We start from the raw sequence: 19,897 nt of genomic DNA on the forward strand, positions 1-19,897 counted from the left end.
TTAGATTTTCGTCACAGTCTATTTTCATCTCGTCCTTTATTCGTTGACGATAATGTCAATCAATTTAGTCATAGTTTTAGTCTCCATCAGTGCCTTATATTTTAGTTTTCGTTTCGTAAAAATATATTCGTGACGAAAATAATGACGAAAATATTTAGTCAACAAAATTAACACTGGTAGGTAGTGACCAGTAACTGTTTAAATGCATTTGATGTCTAGTTTAATCAATCAAGAGATTCGTTCAGAAACGATCAAATCAATTTAATTCATTTACTGTATATCAAATACATATTTGTATGTTTAATAGGCTCATATACTCATTTACAACAATAAATTAAAAATGTAAAACTCTAAGAAGCTAAATGAATTAGCCTATATATTATTTCGTTTTTGTCTAATGTTTTGTTTTCAGAATCGAGGGAGAACTGTGATCTCTATTCTAAAAATCCGTTATCCAGAGTCATAATTTAATAAATAATATCTGGCATCTAACTAATAGCCAACTATTATTACTGTTTCTAATAGCCTATTAAAATGTAGACTAGGATGTAAAATGTATAGACTTTATGTAATACAACAACAAAGATTTGATACATTTATCATGCATTATAATACCACTTCTCATCCAGTGTGCGAAGTTCTGCAACCCCCTTCCTTTTGTAATTTCCGATCCATGGACACGACAAGACTAAAACAATAAAATTAATTACAAATGAGCCATTAGTTGCATCAAGTGGGGAGATTAATTACAGATTATAAAAACTTTCTGTATTTTTACGTGTTGCATTTTATCACGCAGCGTAAACAAAACCATGTCTGCATTTATGATCTGAGAAATTACAAACAACAAGCGCTACTCTACACTGTTAAAACTCATGTTTGAATCATCAGTGGCAAATTCTTTACATAGGAAAACGTACTTACAGTCTTTGAGTCAGAACAGCTGGAATTGTAGTCTACTCTCAGAGGATCAGGAAACAGTGATCTATAAAATGTGTTGCACACATCTGAATGTTTGGGTTGAACTGTTTTGGAAAGTGTGGTAAATACAACTTAACCACTGATTTCTAGTCCTGTCCTCTTTTAGAAGGCCAAACAAAGTATTTTTGCTTTCACAATGAAATGGATGAGTGTTAACCTTTACAAAGAATATATCTTTGGGTTTGAGACATTAGTCTTTGGAAACTTTAGGGAACTTATCTATTCCCAAACAGCTTGTAACACTTCAAAGAGAAAGGAATACTTGAAACCACATTATATGACTAATTCAACCAATCTTGGGTTAGCTTGCATCAGGTCTATTGACAAAGATCAGCTGTTACATCTCTGCACTGAAATCTGTATTGCACCTGCAGCAGTATATGTACAGCATTTGATTATATGTATGCAAATCTGGCAGCTCTTTTATGGGTGCCACCATACAGTAGTATTTTATTTTATTTAATTAAAAAAATCTAATTATTATTATTATTATTTTATGTATTTATGTATTTATTTATTTTGTGCCTTTAAGACTTTACACAACTGTTGGAGTTGAGATATAGCTACCTTAACTTTGCAATGTGCCTGGTTGTCACGCCGATTGTCAGGTGTATGAGAAAAATATTAAATAAATGTTGACTAAGCAGAATTATTCTTACATGGTAACATGTTTATTTACCCCATGAATCATTAGATGATTCACCTGCGTGACGTTTTGTAACATATTGCTGGTATGGTTAATTCTGTTCATGTATTACAATGAATGTCTGGGACACACAATTTCTGCGTTTATGATTACAGCAAGTTAAAATATTAAATTTTAAGAAATTTGAATTAAAATGAACTGAAATTCAGACATTTTGAAGGTTAACTTGAAAACCTTGTTTTAAACAATCAAAAAAAGTTTAATTCTTTAAAGTTTGAAGATTCCATAGACCTTACTGGCAGACAAATATGTTTATCAGGGTCTAAGAACATGTGAATTTTCTAAAATGCCATTATTTGTATTATTAGTATTTTCTCAGAATAGTTTCCTTGTGTGCCACTCTTACTATTTCTGCCTTATGAGTCAAGGATTGCGTGGTTAACATGTTCTTCTTAGCCCATTAGGCAGCAAAAATGACTTATTTCACAAAAATATACACAAATGCTTCATTTTCAATATTCTCTTAAGTGTTTTCCTGACCATATGTAACAAGAACACATGATACTACACACCTGCCTCTCACCGCAAAAAAGATGAAGCTGGAATCTGCTGAAAACTAGAGCCCCTTTCACACTGCATAGACCCGGGAAATTGTCGGAACATTGCCGGGTCACCTTCTGTGTGAACGCAAACACATCCTGGGATTGAATCTGGGACTGATCCTGGGTCGTGGACCTAGTAACATTGCCGGGTTCAGTCCCGGAACAAGCACTGTGTGAACAAAAGCCAGAATTAATGCCGTAAAGGGTGTGTCATAGTGATGATGGACATTATCGCGCGACTCTTTTACCAGGTGTTTTGTAGGCAGATCAACGTTCACAACAAAAAAAAATAAAAATATGTGCAAACTGTAACGAAGCAGAGATCAGTTAGTTCCTCACTTTTAGCGCTGAAGCAGAGATCGTTCACCAGTTTAAGAGAAAGTTAACATGCAGTGTGAAAGTGCAAAATCTAGCGACCCGGGAACAATTGCTGGAACACATTACCCGTGTATTTTCTGGAATCGCAGTGTGAAAGGGGCTTAAAAGACACACAGGTCATAAATTCAGTTCATATGGAGTAACAAGGAAAACCTAATTAACATGACAATGACATCATTAACAAGCACTCAGTCCATCTGATTATTTAATTATGTCTAGAGGAAATAAGGATGGGAGTTAAGAAACCTGTTAGTCTCTCCATCTCTGCTGTTTTGTCAAAATAGTACACTTTGTAGAGTACCAATCAAGGGTTCATCACATCACGGGTTAAGATGGTGGCACACATACCCCCAGCAGACACAAGATGACTGCTCATCATCCACATAGCTGTAAATTACAACCATTCTGGACAGAATATCAATTATGCACTTCTTAAAACAGTCGCCGGATTTAAGACTTCACAAAAGAGCACTTGCAGCAATCAGGCCAGCTGACTAGGTTTCCTATTGTGGATGAAAGACTCACTGCCAAAAAAGGGCTGATCATTCAGTCATTCCGAGATGAGGTTCTTTCGTCAGTCTGGCCTCGGCATATGTTGCCAAGTTTGTCCTCGTTTGTCTTCCAGGTTTAAAAAAAAAAAAAAAAAACATTTGTAAAATGCTGCTGTTTTGTTGGGCTAAAAATAATCAGAGTTTCTGTTTGGCACCTTATGTGTAAATTTGTATGCAAATCAAGTTGGTGATGGCTTGTTTAAATCTTATATGCATGGCAGATCTCATGAGTGGACCCAAAGATAGTGGCATGTCATAAAATGTAATGTTTGGTTTACAACATGGCTAATAAAAAAAAAAAAAAAAGGTCTTGGATTAACATGCCCCGCTAAGTTGGAATATCTTGGTTGCGTATGTAACCCTCGTTCCCTGAATGAAGGAATGGAGACATCACATTGGTTACCGATGAATCGGGATCTTGCTTTGAGAGACCAATCTACTTTGAGAGTAAACTGAATGAGCCAATGCACATTGGCATGCAATTATTGCATCCAGCTGCAGCTGATCACAGCTTGAGCATAAAAAGGTGCAATGCATTCCAGATTTTTGCTGAGGAGCCGAGCCGGTGACCCAGATACTGTGGTGGTACCGCATTTGAATACGCATTTGAACATCTGTTAAGGTGCATATGGAAAATGTAGGTTGATTGAAACCCTCTTGGAAATGGCAGAAGTCTGCTGGGGAAACACAGGCTCTGAGGCTATACCATGGACTTTACACATATGGGACAGACTTAGGTCTCACATATGGAACCCAGCTTTTTACAGGTTCTCAAGGATTCAGCAGGTGTAGGCCTGGCACCGGACTTTCCACCATGTCTGGCTTCCAAGTGGATGGAGGAGCTCGACAGGGCCTACAGTATGCACACTCTGGAGCAGTTTTAGCAAGTCGACACTAACGAACATGTTGGGGGTTGCCCAGCCTGCAGCTCTACAAATATCTGTCAGCAAGGCGGCACGAGCCAGCACCAAGGAGGAAGCAATACTCCTAATACAATGAGCTTACAACTTGAATGGGCAGGGCACACCCTGTGCCTAATAAACCAGGGTAATGGCATCCACAATCCAGTGGGCCATGCTCAGCTTAGAGACGGTGTTCCCCTTCTGCCAGCCTCTGAACAGACAAAGAGCTGGTCTGAGGTCCTAAAGCATTGTTTCCGGTCAACATACCATCTCAATGCCAGATGGGACAGAGTAAAGCTCGGGCTGGTTTTGCCACTGGGGGCAGCGCTTGCAGGTTCTCCACCTGGTCCTTGAAGGAATAGTGGAAACCTTGGGCACATAGCTGGGCCGGGGGCTCAGGATTACCTGGAAGAAGACCTGTGCCAGTATTCGGTAATGCAGTATACCATGGTAATGAATATGCATGATATTGTTGTCGTGGGCACTTCTAAATACTGCAAATAATTACATTACCAATTATTCAGAATTTGGAATGCATTTTAAGAATACTATTCCCATCAACTGGTCAAAATGCACAACACCGCTGTATGCTGCTTGAAAGACTCCGTGCGCTCTGATGTAAACAAGCAAGTAAGAGAACCACATGGGGGAACACGTGAGAGACGCACTGAATGAAAGCACATTCACTCTCTGACAGCAGATGGCGCTAAACTGCAGAAAATGTCCTTACCCTAGAAATAAACCAGCTGGACTACTTTCTGAAAAGTTTCATTTTTAACATTAGTTAATTAATTAATTAACATAAACTGCCAATGACAAATTCTTCTGAACATTTATTAATCTTAGGTATCCCAATATTTAATAACACGTTGTTAAAATATAAAGTTGCAACAGTATTATTTAATGAGCTAACATGAACTATGACTTTTTTTTTAACAAAGATTAATAACTTCTTTAGCAAATGTAGCTATTGTGAATGCTAATGGTTAACTAATGAGATTGTTAAGTGATACCTATGGGTCTTTATAGTACGTTTGCACTTTAATATGTGCAAAACTTTTAAATTTATATATTTTTATTTTTTATTTTATTTAAATAATCAGTTATTTTTGTTAAAATATAAAAGCCTGAGCAATTAATCGCAACAGGGAAATTTGATACCGGCATATCCCTACCTGGGAGTCAACCAGCCCAAACTCTAAGCATGAATCATCGACCGAAAATGCATGCAGGTCCTCTGCCCTCTTCATGTAGGCCAGTGCAAGCAGGAGCAGAGTTTTCAATGAAAGAAACTTTAGCTTGACTGTGTGCAAAGGCTCAAATGTACCCTGTTGTAGGGTTTTAAGCACTAGAGACAGGTCCCAATAGGGTATGGAGGTGGACCGGGGAGGGTTTAACCTTCTGGCCTGCCTAAGGAAACTTGCTTACTGTTATGGCCCATAACCATTTTAAGGCTCGTTAATCCAAACAATTAAATCAAAGGACACAGGCCGAACATATAAAAAGAATCACAACCCATCTTGTGAATTTCGAGACGACTCTATTTAATTAATTCAAATCAAGCATTTAAAAATAATATTTATTACAAGGGGGAAAAGGGGAAGCAGAGCAGCAGAGAGAGAACGCCATTGCCGACTCTTAGCCTTTTATCTGGAATCCCCGATGACATCACATGATTCTCACAGTAAGAATTCCCCCACAACGCCCACCTACGGACTCAAAAAAAATGTCACACAGTTACACATAACATTTATTTACTGAATTGGTAATGGTTAGCAGCGATTGCAGTGACATAGACTTTAAGGGTGGAGGGAAACAGCCATCGCTCCAGCCCTTTCTGCAAAAAGGAAAGCATAACCCTGATCGGGCATCTCCGGGTGTCTTCTCTACAAGAAAACCACTCGACGGACAGTTTCCACTTTAAGGCACATACATGTCTGGTAGATGGTGCTCTCGCCGAAGTGATGGTGTCCACTACCATATAGTATACAGTTATTTTTATTATTATTAATAATAATAATAATAATAATAATTACAACCTTCAATTAGGAGTGGACGGATGTAACAATTCTGTTAAGTATTGTGGTGCTAGGCCATGCAATGCTTTAAATCAACTCTAAACCTGACCAGGAGCCAGTGTAAGGATTCTAAAACTGGAGTAATATAAATTTCAATCCTAGTCCTAGTTTAAATCCTTGCAGCTGACTTTTGCACATATTGCAACTTCTTGAGTGTGGATTTAGAAACTAAATTGGCTAAAAGGGAGTTACAGTAGTGTAACAATAAGACAACAAAGGAATTGATCAGCATTTCCGTTTATGTCAAATTTAGAATAGGACACAATCTTGCAATATTTCTGAGGTAAAAAAAAAAAAAAAAATGATTATATATATATATTTACCTCAGAAACTCTGGGTTTCCAAAACCGAGCCATCAAGAATCAGGGACAGACGACCAGCTTTAGAAATTGTGGTTATGACCTTAAAGTCCAAGGTGTTTTTTCAGTCAGGTTGAGGGGACTGTTGGCAGATATCTTTTGTCTTGCAGGCATCCCATGCAGAGCAGCAAATAAGCTTGCTGGCATGATAAAGGGTGACTTGGTAAATGATTGGTTCCAGCCATCAAAGTCTGTCCACTCAGTTTGTATCTGCCCTCTTCCAGCTCCTGTTATCACATGTATAGTAAAGGCCAAGTGGAGTTAACAGCACTCTGTGTGGCCCCTTCAAGGCAGCACCCTGGTTATTTCCAAAATACTGGAATGTATCCAGTATCCAGGACAAGGTGCATACTAACTCACATTAATGGCTGTCCCATTGCATTGAGTGATCACTTTTAACCCATATGACACGGTGTAAAATAAATGTTGTTTAATTTCTTTGTGTAAAGCACTTTAAAAATACTTATTCTGTAAATCGTGGAATGTTCAGTTTGGCATTCGAACCTCCAAAATTGAGATACTCAGTGTAAATAGCTGACTAATGTGTTGATTTCACAGGTCATAATGTAACTTGACTGGTAGGGCGGTGCCTGACCTGTGCTTTCACATTGTAGTCGCTCTACACTGATCTCCTCGCATATACCCAAATTTTATCCCATTGTTAGCAGGTGGCTTGGACCTGATAACAGAAGGTCTTTACCTTACTTACAGTTTAGGAGAGATATAATAATACATCACAACTCTCTCTCTCTCTCTCTCTCTCTCTCTCTCTCTGTCTCTGTCTCTGTCTGTCTTTCTTCCCTCCCTCTTTCTCTCTCGATGGCTTTTCATTTAAGATGGCGGATACTTGTAATATCCTTGTTGATGTTATCAGAAGGTCTCTAAGGGCTTTTTTCACTGCTGGATAAAAACGTCAAAAAACAATGTTTTATTCTCTACACTTGGTTTTTTTTTTTCAGTATGAGCATGCGGACGTTTCCAGTAAATATAGTTCCCTTTCAAGGGAACTTCAAACTGCATCCTCTTGGGGGCTGTGGCAGGGGGGGCGTGGTTTAGCGAAGTCTGCAGCGGGAGAGAGAATCAGGAGACGAGCGGTAAGTGAGTGGTTTGGGCAAAAATTATCATCACCTGTTTCTCGTTCTAGTAATTGGCGTGGAGAGAGTATAAAACGCCGGGAGAAACGGATGCAAGCGAGAGAGAGACGGACTGCTGACCCGAACCGGAGACGGAAAACCGGAAGGAGTGAACCGGAAGTTTGACAGAGCGTGTCAGAATAAGAGTCACCGTTTGGGTGTTTGTGATTTTCTTTGTTCTTTGTTTAGTTTTGGTTAAATAAATACGTCAGCAGTCCAGCCGACCCCTTTGTCCTCTTCCTTGCCACACGAACTTACTACACTGGTGCCGAAACCCGGGAAGGAAGAAGGACCGCCGCCGCCATGCAAAGCCCGTCCTCCACGCCGCTTGCGGATATCATCGCTTCCCTCGCGGTCCTGCACCAAGAACAACATCAGGCCCTGCTGGACCTGAGTACCGATCAGGAGAGACGATTCCAGGCCATCGTTCAGGCCCAGCAGGAGGACCGCGAGAGGTTCCGGAGCTGGATGGATCGGGAGGTTCGCGCCGAGGCCGCCGGGCCGCCCGCTGCCCCCATGCACCTGCCGCTCCACAAGATGGGGGCCCAGGACGATCTGGAGGCCTTCCTGGAGCTCTTCGAAAAGTCGGCGGAGGCCTGCGGGTGACCCCGCGAGCAGTGGCCGGTACGCCTAATACCCCTGCTCTCCGGTGAGGCCCAGGTGGCCGCGCAACAACTTCCGGTGGCGAACCTCCTGGTCTTCGACGACCTCAAGAGGGCCATTATCCAGCGGGTCGGCCGGTCGCCAGAGCAACATCGCCAGCGCTTCCGGTCCCTGGATTTGGGCGAGGCCGGCCGGCCCTTCGCGATGGCCCAACAGCTCCGGGACTCCTGCCGCAAGTGGCTACTGGCCGAGGGAAGTGACGTGGAGCATGTCGTCGACCTGGTGGTGCTGGAGCAGTTCATCGCTCGGCTTCCCAAGAAGACGGCCGAGTGGGTCCAGTGCCACCGCCCCACGTCGCTGGACTCGGCCATCCATCTGGCGGAGGACCACATGGTGGCGTGCCCAGGGGTCGGCGCACCCCCACCTGCTAACTCTCTCTCTCCTTCTCTCTCTCCCCCCTCTCTCTCTCGCCCTGTCCCTCTCCCTAGGTCCCGTCCACCCGGCCCTCCTCGTGTCCCGCCCCGGGGGCGGGGCGGGATCGACCATGGACACTTTGGGAGCCCAAGGGCCCCGCCCAGGGGGGCAGGGATTGTGCCTGCTGGGGGGGACAGTGCTTCCGTTTCTCCACTCTCTCCGCGCCAATTCTCCAATCCACTCCCTGCCACTGGGGCGGCGGGTAGGTCTGGGCTGGCCTGTTGGCGTTGCGGGGACCCGGAGCATTTCGTGGACAGGTGTCCAGCGATGGAGGTGGGGACGATGATCCGGGTCCCGGATGTCCCACAGGTCACCCCCGGTCAGGCTGGCGAGTACCAAATACCTGTGAGTATCAAGGGGGGTACATATCCGGCCTTGGTGGATTCGGGATGTAACCAAACCTCAATCCATCAAAGCCTGATTCAACCGGGGGCATTGGATACAAGCCGCGTGGTTAAGGTGCGGTGTGTACACGGGGATGTGGTGGAGTATCCGGTTGTCCCAATTAGCATTCATTTCCGGGGACAAAAGCATAGTGTAGAGGTGGCGGTTAGTCCCCACCTCCGGCATCCGGTAATTTTGGGAACGAATTGGCCCGCGTTTACGGTTTTATTGGGGTCGTTATGTGCGGATGCCTCTTGGGGAAATAAGGCACGGAAGGAGGCCGTGCGGGTACAGGTGGGAGAAACCGAGCCAGGGTCGCTGTGGTCTGCTTCAGGGGAACCGAACGAAATCGGGAGACTAATTCTCTCGGAGCGTGATGACTTTCCTCTGGAGCAGTCTCAGGATGAGACACTAAAACATGCGTTTCAACAGGTCCGCACCATCGATGGCCAGTCTCTCCAACCTGCCCTCCCGCTCTCCTATCCGTATTTTGCCATTTTAAAAGACCGGTTGTATAGAGTGACCCAAGACGCTCGGACAAAATTGAATACAACCCAATTGTTAATTCCAAAGAGCCGCCGGGAAATGCTTTTCCAGGCGGCTCATTCTAATCCTATGGCGGGCCATTTGGGACAGGCCGCAACACTAAATCGCCTCATGGCCCGCTTCTTTTGGCCGGGCATTCATGACAACGTGCGCAGGTGGTGCGCGTCTTGTCCGGAATGTCAATTGGTAAACCCACCGGCCGCCCCAAAAGCGCCTTTGCGCCCTCTTCCCTTAATGCAGGTCCCCTTCGAGAGAATTGGCATGGACCTCATCGGGCCATTAGAGCGATCGGCACGAGGACATCGCTTTGCATTAGTCATAGTTGATTATGCAACACGATATCCTGAAGCGGTGGCCCTCCGCAACATTTCCGCTAAAAGTGTTGCGGATGCCCTGTTTCGTCTTATCTCCCGGGTGGGGGTTCCAAAAGAAATCCTCACCGATCAGGGCACGGCGTTTATGTCACGTACGCTACGCGAACTGTACAGATTGTTGGGCATTAAATCGATTCGAACTAGCGTCTATCACCCACAAACCGACGGCCTGGTCGAACGATTTAATCGCACACTTAAATCCATGATTCGTAAGTTCGTTCACGAAGACGCCAAAAATTGGGATAGGTGGCTAGAGCCCTTGTTATTTGCTGTGCGAGAGGTCCCACAAGCCTCCACGGGGTTTTCCCCCTTCAAGCTTCTCTATGGACGCCAGCCCCGGGGGGTGCTCGACGTACTGAGAGAAACTTGGGAGGAGGGACCGTCTCAGGGCAAAAACGAAATTCAGTATGTGCTGGACTTGAGAACAAAACTCCACACATTGGGGCGGCTATTCATGGAGAATTTGTTACAAGCCCAGGACCGCCAGAGCCAGCTGTATAACAGGGGAACTAGGTTACGCAAATTTGCACCGGGAGAGAAAGTACTTGTATTACTCCCAACGTCGAGCTCCAAATTAATGGCTAAGTGGCAGGGACCGTTTGAGGTCGCACGACAGGTCGGAGATCTCGATTATGAGGTAATACGGTCCGATAGGAACGGGTCCAGTCAGATATACCACCTCAACCTCCTTAAAAAATGGAATGAGGTGGAATCAGTGATGTTGGCAACGGTGATTGGCGGAGAGGATGATCTCGGGCCAGAGGCGAATATCAAACCCCAATCCCTCGCCCTGGCTCCAGGTGGAGACCACCTCTCGCCGTCCCAACTCACTGATGTAACGAAATTGCAGGCAGAGTTTGCCGACGTCTTCTCGCCCCTACCGGGCCGTACTAACCTAATTCAGCACCATATCGAGACCGAGCCGGGCGTGGTAGTTCGCAGCCGGCCGTATCGTTTACCTGAGCACAAGAAACAAGTAGTTCAGGCTGAATTGGGCGCTATGCTTGACATGGGGGTAATAGAAGAATCTAATAGTAACTGGGCGAGCCCGATAGTTTTAGTTCCGAAAACGGACGGCTCAGTCCGATTCTGTGTAGATTACCGCAAGGTGAATGCTGTGTCGAAATTCGACGCGTATCCAATGCCGCGGGTTGACGAGTTGCTTGATCGGCTAGGCACGGCTCACTTTTATTCGACATTGGACTTAACAAAGGGCTATTGGCAGATCCCCTTGTCTCCATTGTCCAGAGAAAAGACAGCTTTCACAACGCCGTTCGGATTACACCAATTTGTTACCCTTCCGTTTGGCTTGTTCGGGGCCCCGGCTACCTTCCAGCGCCTCATGGATCGGATTCTACGGCCCCATGCTGCATATGCTGCTGCATACCTAGATGATATTATTATATTTAGTAATGACTGGCAGCGGCATATGCAGCATCTGAGGGCTGTCCTGAGGTCGCTGAGGGGAGCGGGGCTCACGGCCAACCCAAAGAAGTGTGCGATTGGGCGTGTGGAAGTAAGGTATCTGGGCTTCCACTTGGGGCATGGGCAGGTGCGTCCCCAAATTGATAAGACTGCCGCTATTGCGACCTGCCCACGACCCAAGACCAAAAAGGAGGTAAGACAGTTCTTGGGGCTGGCGGGATATTATAGACGGTTTATTCCTAATTATTCGGACCTCACCAGCCCTTTGACTGACCTTACTAAAAAGGAGGTACCAGATACGGTCCAGTGGACGGAGCCGTGTCAGCAGGCCTTTACTCAGGTCAAGGCTGCTCTGTGTGGCGGGCCGCTGTTACACTCTCCTGATTTTTCTCTCCCTTTTCTGTTGCAGACAGACGCATCGGACAGGGGGCTGGGGGCAGTCCTGTCCCAGGAGATAGAGGGGGAGGAACGGCCGGTGCTGTACATTAGCCGGAAGCTCTCGAAGAGAGAGGCTAAGTACAGCACCATCGAGAAAGAGTGCCTTGCCATCAGATGGGCCGTCCTCACCCTCCGCTATTATCTCCTGGGACGGGAGTTCACCCTCTGTTCGGACCACGCTCCGCTGCAGTGGCTCCACCGCATGAAGGATACCAACGCGCGGATCACTCGTTGGTATCTAGCTCTTCAGCCTTTTAAGTTCAAGGTGATCCACAGGCCGGGTGTTCAGATGGCGGTGGCCGACTTCCTCTCCAGAAATGGGGAGGGGGGGGGCTGCAGGCCGGATGGCTCCCCGGCCTGAGTCGGGCGGTGGGGGTATGTGGCAGGGGGGGCGTGGTTTAGCGAAGTCTGCAGCGGGAGAGAGAATCAGGAGACGAGCGGTAAGTGAGTGGTTTGGGCAAAAATTATCATCACCTGTTTCTCGTTCTAGTAATTGGCGTGGAGAGAGTATAAAACGCCGGGAGAAACGGATGCAAGCGAGAGAGAGACGGACTGCTGACCCGAACCGGAGACGGAAAACCGGAAGGAGTGAACCGGAAGTTTGACAGAGCGTGTCAGAATAAGAGTCACCGTTTGGGTGTTTGTGATTTTCTTTGTTCTTTGTTTAGTTTTGGTTAAATAAATACGTCAGCAGTCCAGCCGACCCCTTTGTCCTCTTCCTTGCCACACGAACTTACTACAGGGGCGCTTTGGGGAACACCTCATCGTGACCCTTGTCTGAAGCATACTTTGAAAAACACCAATGCGTAGGCCGGCGACAGCCTCTGATGTCACTACCAGTGCGACTATAAATAAGCGCCCGGAGAGCACGTCATTTATCTTCTTTGTCTTCATTGACTGTTTTGTTTGAAGCGTGCATCTGAGAAACGTTCACGGTAAGAGCGATCTTTTTTTGTTAATCATGGCATCCACTAGCAAGGTGTTTAAACAACGTGTACATCCATGTCGGCGTTATTTGACACCTGATGACACACGCAGTCTTTGCATCTCTTTTTTGGGGCGGAGAGCATGCGCACAATGTCCTTGAGGGGGTGGTCTGCGTGTATTGTGAGCGTTTTTCTATGAAAAAGCTCTGCTCTTATTTGTCTCTCTTTTCAAAGAAAAAGAGGGACAGCCATCTGTTTCCCATGGTTCAGGACTCAACACTGCTGAGGCACGGAGGAGAATGAGCTCGAGGTGGATCTCGTTGATGAGTTCTCTGTTTTTTCTCCAGAGCGCTCCACCATTAGTTCCACAGATTGAGTTGATATTCTAAAACATATTTTTTGAGATACACCATTCCATCTGTGAGCTGCTCGATCAGAGTGCCACGAGAGCCCCTCCTTAGAACAGTATTTCAAAATCCATATTATGGTAAGTGTGCACATGAAGTCTATGCGCACTTTCTGAAATTCACACTGCGGTAAGTTTGCACACTAGTGCTCTGCATTCTTTCTAAAATCATTTATGGTGAGGGCTTCGCAGGGTTGCTTCGTGCCCTTTCTTGAGTTGGTGAAAAGCCCGTTCATCTTGGGCGCCACTCCATTTATGTATCCTTGAATACCTATCTAAACAAGGTATTGCTACCAGGGATCTGTTGAGACAGTTCCTTCAGCAAACTTGTGCGAGAGCAAGCGGTAGCACTTGTGTGACAGGCAAGACCTTGTATGAATACTGGGTTCTTAGCTGTATCCCTTTAAAGGAATCCTTCCTGATTACAAGCCTTTAGCTCTACCCTGGGCCGAGGCTCTAACAAATAGAACTGGGTATGCAGCTTAGACCTTTGGCCGTAAGGGATAATGTCATTGACAGCCGTTTAACCGTCCCAGGGGCAACTCCCATGGAAATGGTAGAGTTGGTACTTAGTGTTTGCCATGATTCTGGCCTGCACTCCCCTCAGCATGGCAGCATGGGTATATTGTTCCCCAAAGCCAGGACACAGTTCGAAGTTCCCTTGAAAGGGAACGTCTAAAGCCCTATTTCGGACGGGACTAGTTTTCTAAACTACGTTTGAGTTTCGATTCTTACCACCTGACGTCTGCGATTTTCATGTACCAATTCGGATGGGACTAACATCTCTGTGTTTTTTACAGAGGTGGGAGGGTCTGTTTTGTGCATCTGGGCGTCACAGAGATCAAGCGCTCTGTATGTGTGCATTTAATTCATTCAGAATGATTGCCATTAGTATTATTACACAATAAATATTAATGGCTAGTATAGCAAAACCATGTTAATGTGCGGTTCCTTTAGTTTAACTTGTTTTCCTTTTTTGTTGTGTGTGTGTAGTAGGCTAAACTACCGTATGTTTAATTTTCATAAAGGTACATATGTAATTAAAACATTATGTAATTGAGTGCATAAATGAGCGTGAGTAATCTTAGCTGATGCTGATATTACAATAGACGGTATTAACAGTTTACATGAACTTGCTCTTGATTTTATTACTATTATTTTTATTATTTATTTGCCGCTAAGCAAATATATCAAACATCCGCGCGGTAAGAGCATCTACAGTAATTCACGTTGGCCAAAACACAAAAGGAAATGCGTTGTGAAATAAAATATCACTGGCAATCACAGACATTCGCATTCGGACGGGCTTAGTTTTCTCAGAGGATCACTGAGTTTAGGTACCCTACCGAATAGGGCTTAAGATTACGAATGTAACCATAGTTCCCTGAGCAGGGAATGAGATACTGCGTCTTCTAGCTCCCTGCCATTCTTCGGACGCAAGCTTCAGACGCATTGGTGTTTTTCAAAGTATGCTTCAGACACGGATCATGATGAGGTGTTCCCCAAAGCGCCCCCTAGAGTACACAGTGTCTCGTTCCCTACTCAGGGAACTATGGTTACATTCGGAACCTGAGACGTTTTCTGACAGAAAACATATCCATAAAAGGGTGATATCTGTAAGAATTTAATTATTTGGTAAACAGCATTAATAATAATGACTAATTACCTAAAAAAGAACTTAACAGATCACCTGCTGTATGTCTCATTTTGAATTATAATATATTTTCTAATTTCAAATTAATAATCAGTTTTTTTTATATACATTTTCTGTTGATAAAGGAATCCTGAAAAAAAGAAGAATGTTTTCACAATAAATAAATGATAAATATTTAGCACCACAACTGTTTTCAAAATTGATAATAAAAAGAATGATTTCCTGGGCACCAGATCAGCATATTAGAATGATTTCTGAAGGATCATGTAAAGACTGAAAATTCTGCTTCTCCATCACAGGAATAAATTACAATTGAAAATATATTTAGATACAAATCAGTTATTTTAAATTGTAATATTTCACAGTATTACTATATTTTTTTAGCAAATAAATAGAGCCTTGGTGAGCATAAGAGACTTTAAAAAAAATAATTCAGACAAGTGAAAAATGTCTCCTGGTTCAATATCTCTCAGTTAGTATAGTGAACAAACCTTTCTTTCTCTTTCTCTCATTCTCTTTCTTTGATTCACTGATTCTTTCTTTTTTTTTTCCGTTTGTATGTCACCTTGCTTTTTCTTTCTCTCTCCAGTTTTCCCCACTGATGAATATGTGGCACTTCTCTATGATTGGCCAAAAGCTCAGCTGAGAGCATTATAATGGGTCTTTCCCTCCTTATTAATAAAAGGAAGGCCTTTTCAGGCTTGCTCATCTTGAAGAGGCATTCAAATAGTGTTTGGCAGTGGCCTGGTGTTTGTTCTCCTGTAGCGTCTTCCTCTTCCAGGACATCCATAAAGATTTTCTCCGGCTTATCTCCAAAGGACCAGGATGTGCCTCCACGGCTGAGCGAAACAATTATTCACAGTGGCTTTCTATCTGTCCTACAGTGAGCATTTCCACTTCACACACACACATACACACAGAAGCACACTCACATGAATCAAACACACTTTGACTCACACAGTGAAAACCGACTCAAGTTATTCAATTTGGAATTTTCTTTGTCATGTCAGAACATCAGGAAAAAACAATTTGTCACTTTGTGTTCAAAGAAGGCATGCTATGAAGCAGCGGTAAAGAGCTACTGAGAGCTGAGACACCGCTCTGCCTTTTCATGTTCAGTTACATGGTATATTGCTGCTTTGTAGTTTGAAACAACCCACCTTGTATTTCATTGTTTAGTGGCAAACACTGAAGATTTTCAATTCTTGATATTGACTCAAATTTGTGCATAGCAATAGTTTGCAGAGCATTTGTGAATAGTTCACCTAAAAAAAAAAAAAAAACATTATCATTTATTCAACCTCATGTCATTCTGAACCTGATTTTTTTACAATGTTTCAGGTGTTATGAGTTGGCCTATTTACTGTAGATTTGACAACATATAGCCATATACTGTAACCATCACCATGAATTTAATTTTGTTCAATTTAAAAATGATGTAATATTAATTTACAAATCTGCTTAAAATGCCCAAATCTGCGTGTACCGATAACAACCATAATAATATTATTATGAAAATAATATAAAAAATTATATCCATGATGAGACATACACAAACAGACAAAATACCATCAGGGTAACACATACAGTACAACACTAAAACACTATTACGACTACTAATGGTACAACCCCGATAAATTCAATATTTTGTTGACATATACTGTAATGTGATGTTTTTCATGATAAAATGGTTAGGTAACTTATTCCATTTCCTACGAAAATATATTACATGACATGAATATAATGCACAAGTCATATAAACTATTAAGGTGCTTTTTGTCCTTTTCCTGCTTGACTACCCAAACCCACATTCACTGAACATAGTTCAAAATGTCCTTATCCTAAGATTCCATTTTTAGTGCTGCATTTAGGTTCCTACTGAGAGCTCAGAGGTTCATGGCAAGAGATTTTTGCAGGCCTTGACTTCTCAGAGTAAGAGAAATTGAGCTTTGTGAGAGCTTTGAATCCTTGGAGCATGGCAAATGCTGGAAATTGATAAACATGTTAATGCAATTATAAACTGTTAAATCTCTCTTATAATTAAACAAATGGAAAGAGGTGTTTACTGTCCTGCCCCAATGAGAGGCAAAAGATTTTCAACGGCCCAACATAGAGATATTTTTTTTTAAACTGCACAGGAGCTGGACATGAGGAAGCTCGATCACAATGGATATGACATCACAGTTGCCAGACGGTCAAAACTTCTGCCTGCACCATCACCATTTTTGCTTTACATAATTACACATCACTATTTATCACTGCAATATGAACAGTTTAATATATATACAGTGGTGGCAAAATAATGAGAACACTAGTTTTTCTTCCTTCCCGCAAAGTCAGCTGAGAAAAAAAAAACAAAAACAAAAAAACATGTGCAATTGCACCTACAGTAGGGTAAAAGCTGCTTTAAACGTAAAGGATGGTCACACCAGATGTTGATTTAATTTAGTTAATCAAATTTAATTGATAAAGAAAATTTATTTATAACATTAATTTTGACCGCATACTCATTTTACATCATTTTTAAACAAGTGCCTAAAACTTTGCACAGTACTTTAGATTTGCAGGCAGGTTTCTTGAGGTTTCTTGGAGATGTTGCCACAGTTCTTCTGGATTTAGTCTGTCTCAGTTTGTTCAGTTTTTTCATGTTATTCCAGACAGACTGGATGATGATCAGATCAAATCTCTCTGTGGAGCACTGGCTGCTGTCATACTCCTTGTGCAAACAAAAATCTCAATGGATTATTACAATTAATGGCAAAAGTAATGTTTGGAAATGTAAACTGATATTTCCCACCGACACACTACAGTAAAATATCTGTCTTTAAATAAATTTAAGCTGGTGAAAATATTAGTGTTCTAATAATTTTGGCCACCACTGTGTGTGTGTGTGTGTGTGTGTGTGTGTGCGTGCGTGTGTGTGTGTGTGTAGAATCTGTGGTTCACTACTATGCAAAAGTTTGGGGCCTGTGAGATTAAAAGTAAAAATAATTAAAGTGAGAGTAAAGACATAATGTTACAAAATATGTTTTATTTCTCTTGAGCTTTCTGTTCATCAAAGAATCCTGAAAAGAAAAAAAAAAAACAGGTGCATCTCATTAGATTAGAAAGTCATGAAAAAGTTAAAGACTGAAGTATTTTAAGGGTCAGATTTAACAAAACACCATCAATTAAATCTTAATAAATTAGAATATGGTGACATGCCAATCAGCTAATCAACTCAAAACACCTGCAAAGGTTTCCCGAGCCTTTAAAATGGTCTCTCAGTTTCGTTCACTAGGCTACACAATCATGGCAAAGACTGCTGATCTGACAGTTGTCCAAAAGACAATCATTGACACCCTTCACAAGGAGGGTAAGCCACAAACATTAATTGCCAAAGAAGCTGGCTGTTCACAGAGTGCTGTATCCAAGCATGTTAACAGAAAGTTGAGTGGAAGGAAAAAGTGTTGAAGAAAAAGATGTACAACCAACCGAGAGGACTGCAACCTTATGAGTATTGTCAAGCAAAATGGATTCAAGAATTTGAGTGAACTTCACAAGGAATGGACTGAGGCTGGGGTCAAGGCATCAAGAGCCACCATACACAAACATGTCAAGGAGTTTGCTGAACTACAGACAATGTCATAGGCATCTTACCTGGGCTAAGGAGAAGAAGAAATGGACTGTTGCCCAGTGGTCCAAAGTCCTCTTTTCAGATGAGAGCACGTTTTGTATTTCATTTGGACACCAAGGTCCTAGAGTCTGGAGGAAGGGTGGAGAAGCTCACAGCCCATGTTGTTTGAAGTCCAGTGTTAAGTTTCCACTGTCTCTGATGATTTGGTGTGCAATGTCATCTGCTGGTGTTCCATAAAATACCCAAAACCCAAAAAAGATGCTGATTTAATTTTCCAGCAGGATTTGGCACCTGCCCACACTGCCAAAAGCACCAAAAGTTGGTTAAATGACCATGGTGTTGGTGTGCTTGACAGGCCAGCAAACTCACCAGACCTGAACCAAGAGGAAAACGAGAAACAAGAGACCAAAAAATGCAAATGAGATGAAGGAAACTGTCAAAGAAACCTGGGCTTCCATACCACCTCAGCAGTGCCACAGACTGATCACCTCCATGCCACGCAGAATCGAGCCAGTAAATAAATCAAAAGGAGCCCCCACCAAGTACTGAGTACATGTACAGTAGATGAACATACTTTCCAGAAGGCCAACAATTCACTAAATTCTTTTTTTTTTTTGGTCTTATGAAGTGTTTTAATTTGTTGAGATGGGTTTTTGTTAAATGTGAGCCAAAATCATCACAATTAAAAGAACCAAAGAATTAAACTACTTCAGTCTTTGTGCATTTAATTTATGTAATTAATTATTTAAGTGTCACAATTTGACTTGGATTTTTTTTAAATAAATGAACTTTTTCATGACATTCTAATTTACTGAGATGCACTTGTATATCACAGTTTCCACAAAATATTAAGCAGAATGTTTTCGACATTGATAATAATAAGAAATGTTTCTAGAGCAGCAAATCAGCTCAAGTATCTTGAGAAGCAATGGGACACTGAAGACTGAAGCTGAAAATTCAGCTTCGCCATCACAGGAATTTAAAATACATTAAACATTTATTATTATTACTTTTATTTTATTTTTAAATAAATACTTTAATGATTCCAAACTGTTGCCTATAATGTTGGAGTTAGAGTACCAAAGGAAGTATTAAACAAAAATTATTTGTTTAATACTTTGGGTTTTAGGATCAGAATGAAACCTAATGACAACATTTGAAGGAGATTCACCAATGCTTTTGCATTACGAGTTTATTCACACCAATTTTCCGACTGAATTTCATAAATCTGATGCTAGAGCTCTGAAAGACAGGAATGGAGTTGTGTCTGAAAACACATTTTGATGAGTGCTCAAAAGTGCTGGCACGTAAATGAAGCCTTTGAACCTCTCCAGACAGAGACAGCAAGCTGAATGCCTCATCAACGTCAGGCCTCTAAAACTCACAACAGGCTTGGGATTAGAAATAAACACTTGCAAGCC

The 19,897-nt window shown here is 42.6% G+C and overlaps 1 protein-coding gene across 1 annotated transcript; it reads left to right on the top strand.

Moving 5' to 3' along the window:
* The first annotated feature begins 8,240 nt into the window (after nucleotides 1-8,240).
* Nucleotides 8,241-12,615, top strand: LOC127935025 (zinc finger protein with KRAB and SCAN domains 7-like). Its single transcript, XM_052532609.1, has 2 exons — nucleotides 8,241-9,052; nucleotides 12,365-12,615. The coding sequence occupies exons 1-2, from the start codon at nucleotides 8,438-8,440 to the stop codon at nucleotides 12,365-12,367; spliced, it is 618 nt and encodes a 205-aa protein (XP_052388569.1). The 5' UTR covers nucleotides 8,241-8,437; the 3' UTR covers nucleotides 12,368-12,615.
* Nucleotides 12,616-19,897: the final 7,282 nt, after the last annotated feature.

The sequence above is a fragment of the Carassius gibelio genome, chromosome A19, assembly GCF_023724105.1.
Source record: "Carassius gibelio isolate Cgi1373 ecotype wild population from Czech Republic chromosome A19, carGib1.2-hapl.c, whole genome shotgun sequence".
Taxonomy (NCBI): Eukaryota; Metazoa; Chordata; class Actinopteri; order Cypriniformes; family Cyprinidae; genus Carassius; species Carassius gibelio.

What these genes read in the sequence shown, in the direction of transcription:
- LOC127935025 (XM_052532609.1), top strand. Translation starts at nt 8,438, where the DNA reads ATGGCCCAACAGCTCCGGGACTCCTGCCGCAAGTGGCTACTGGCCGAG.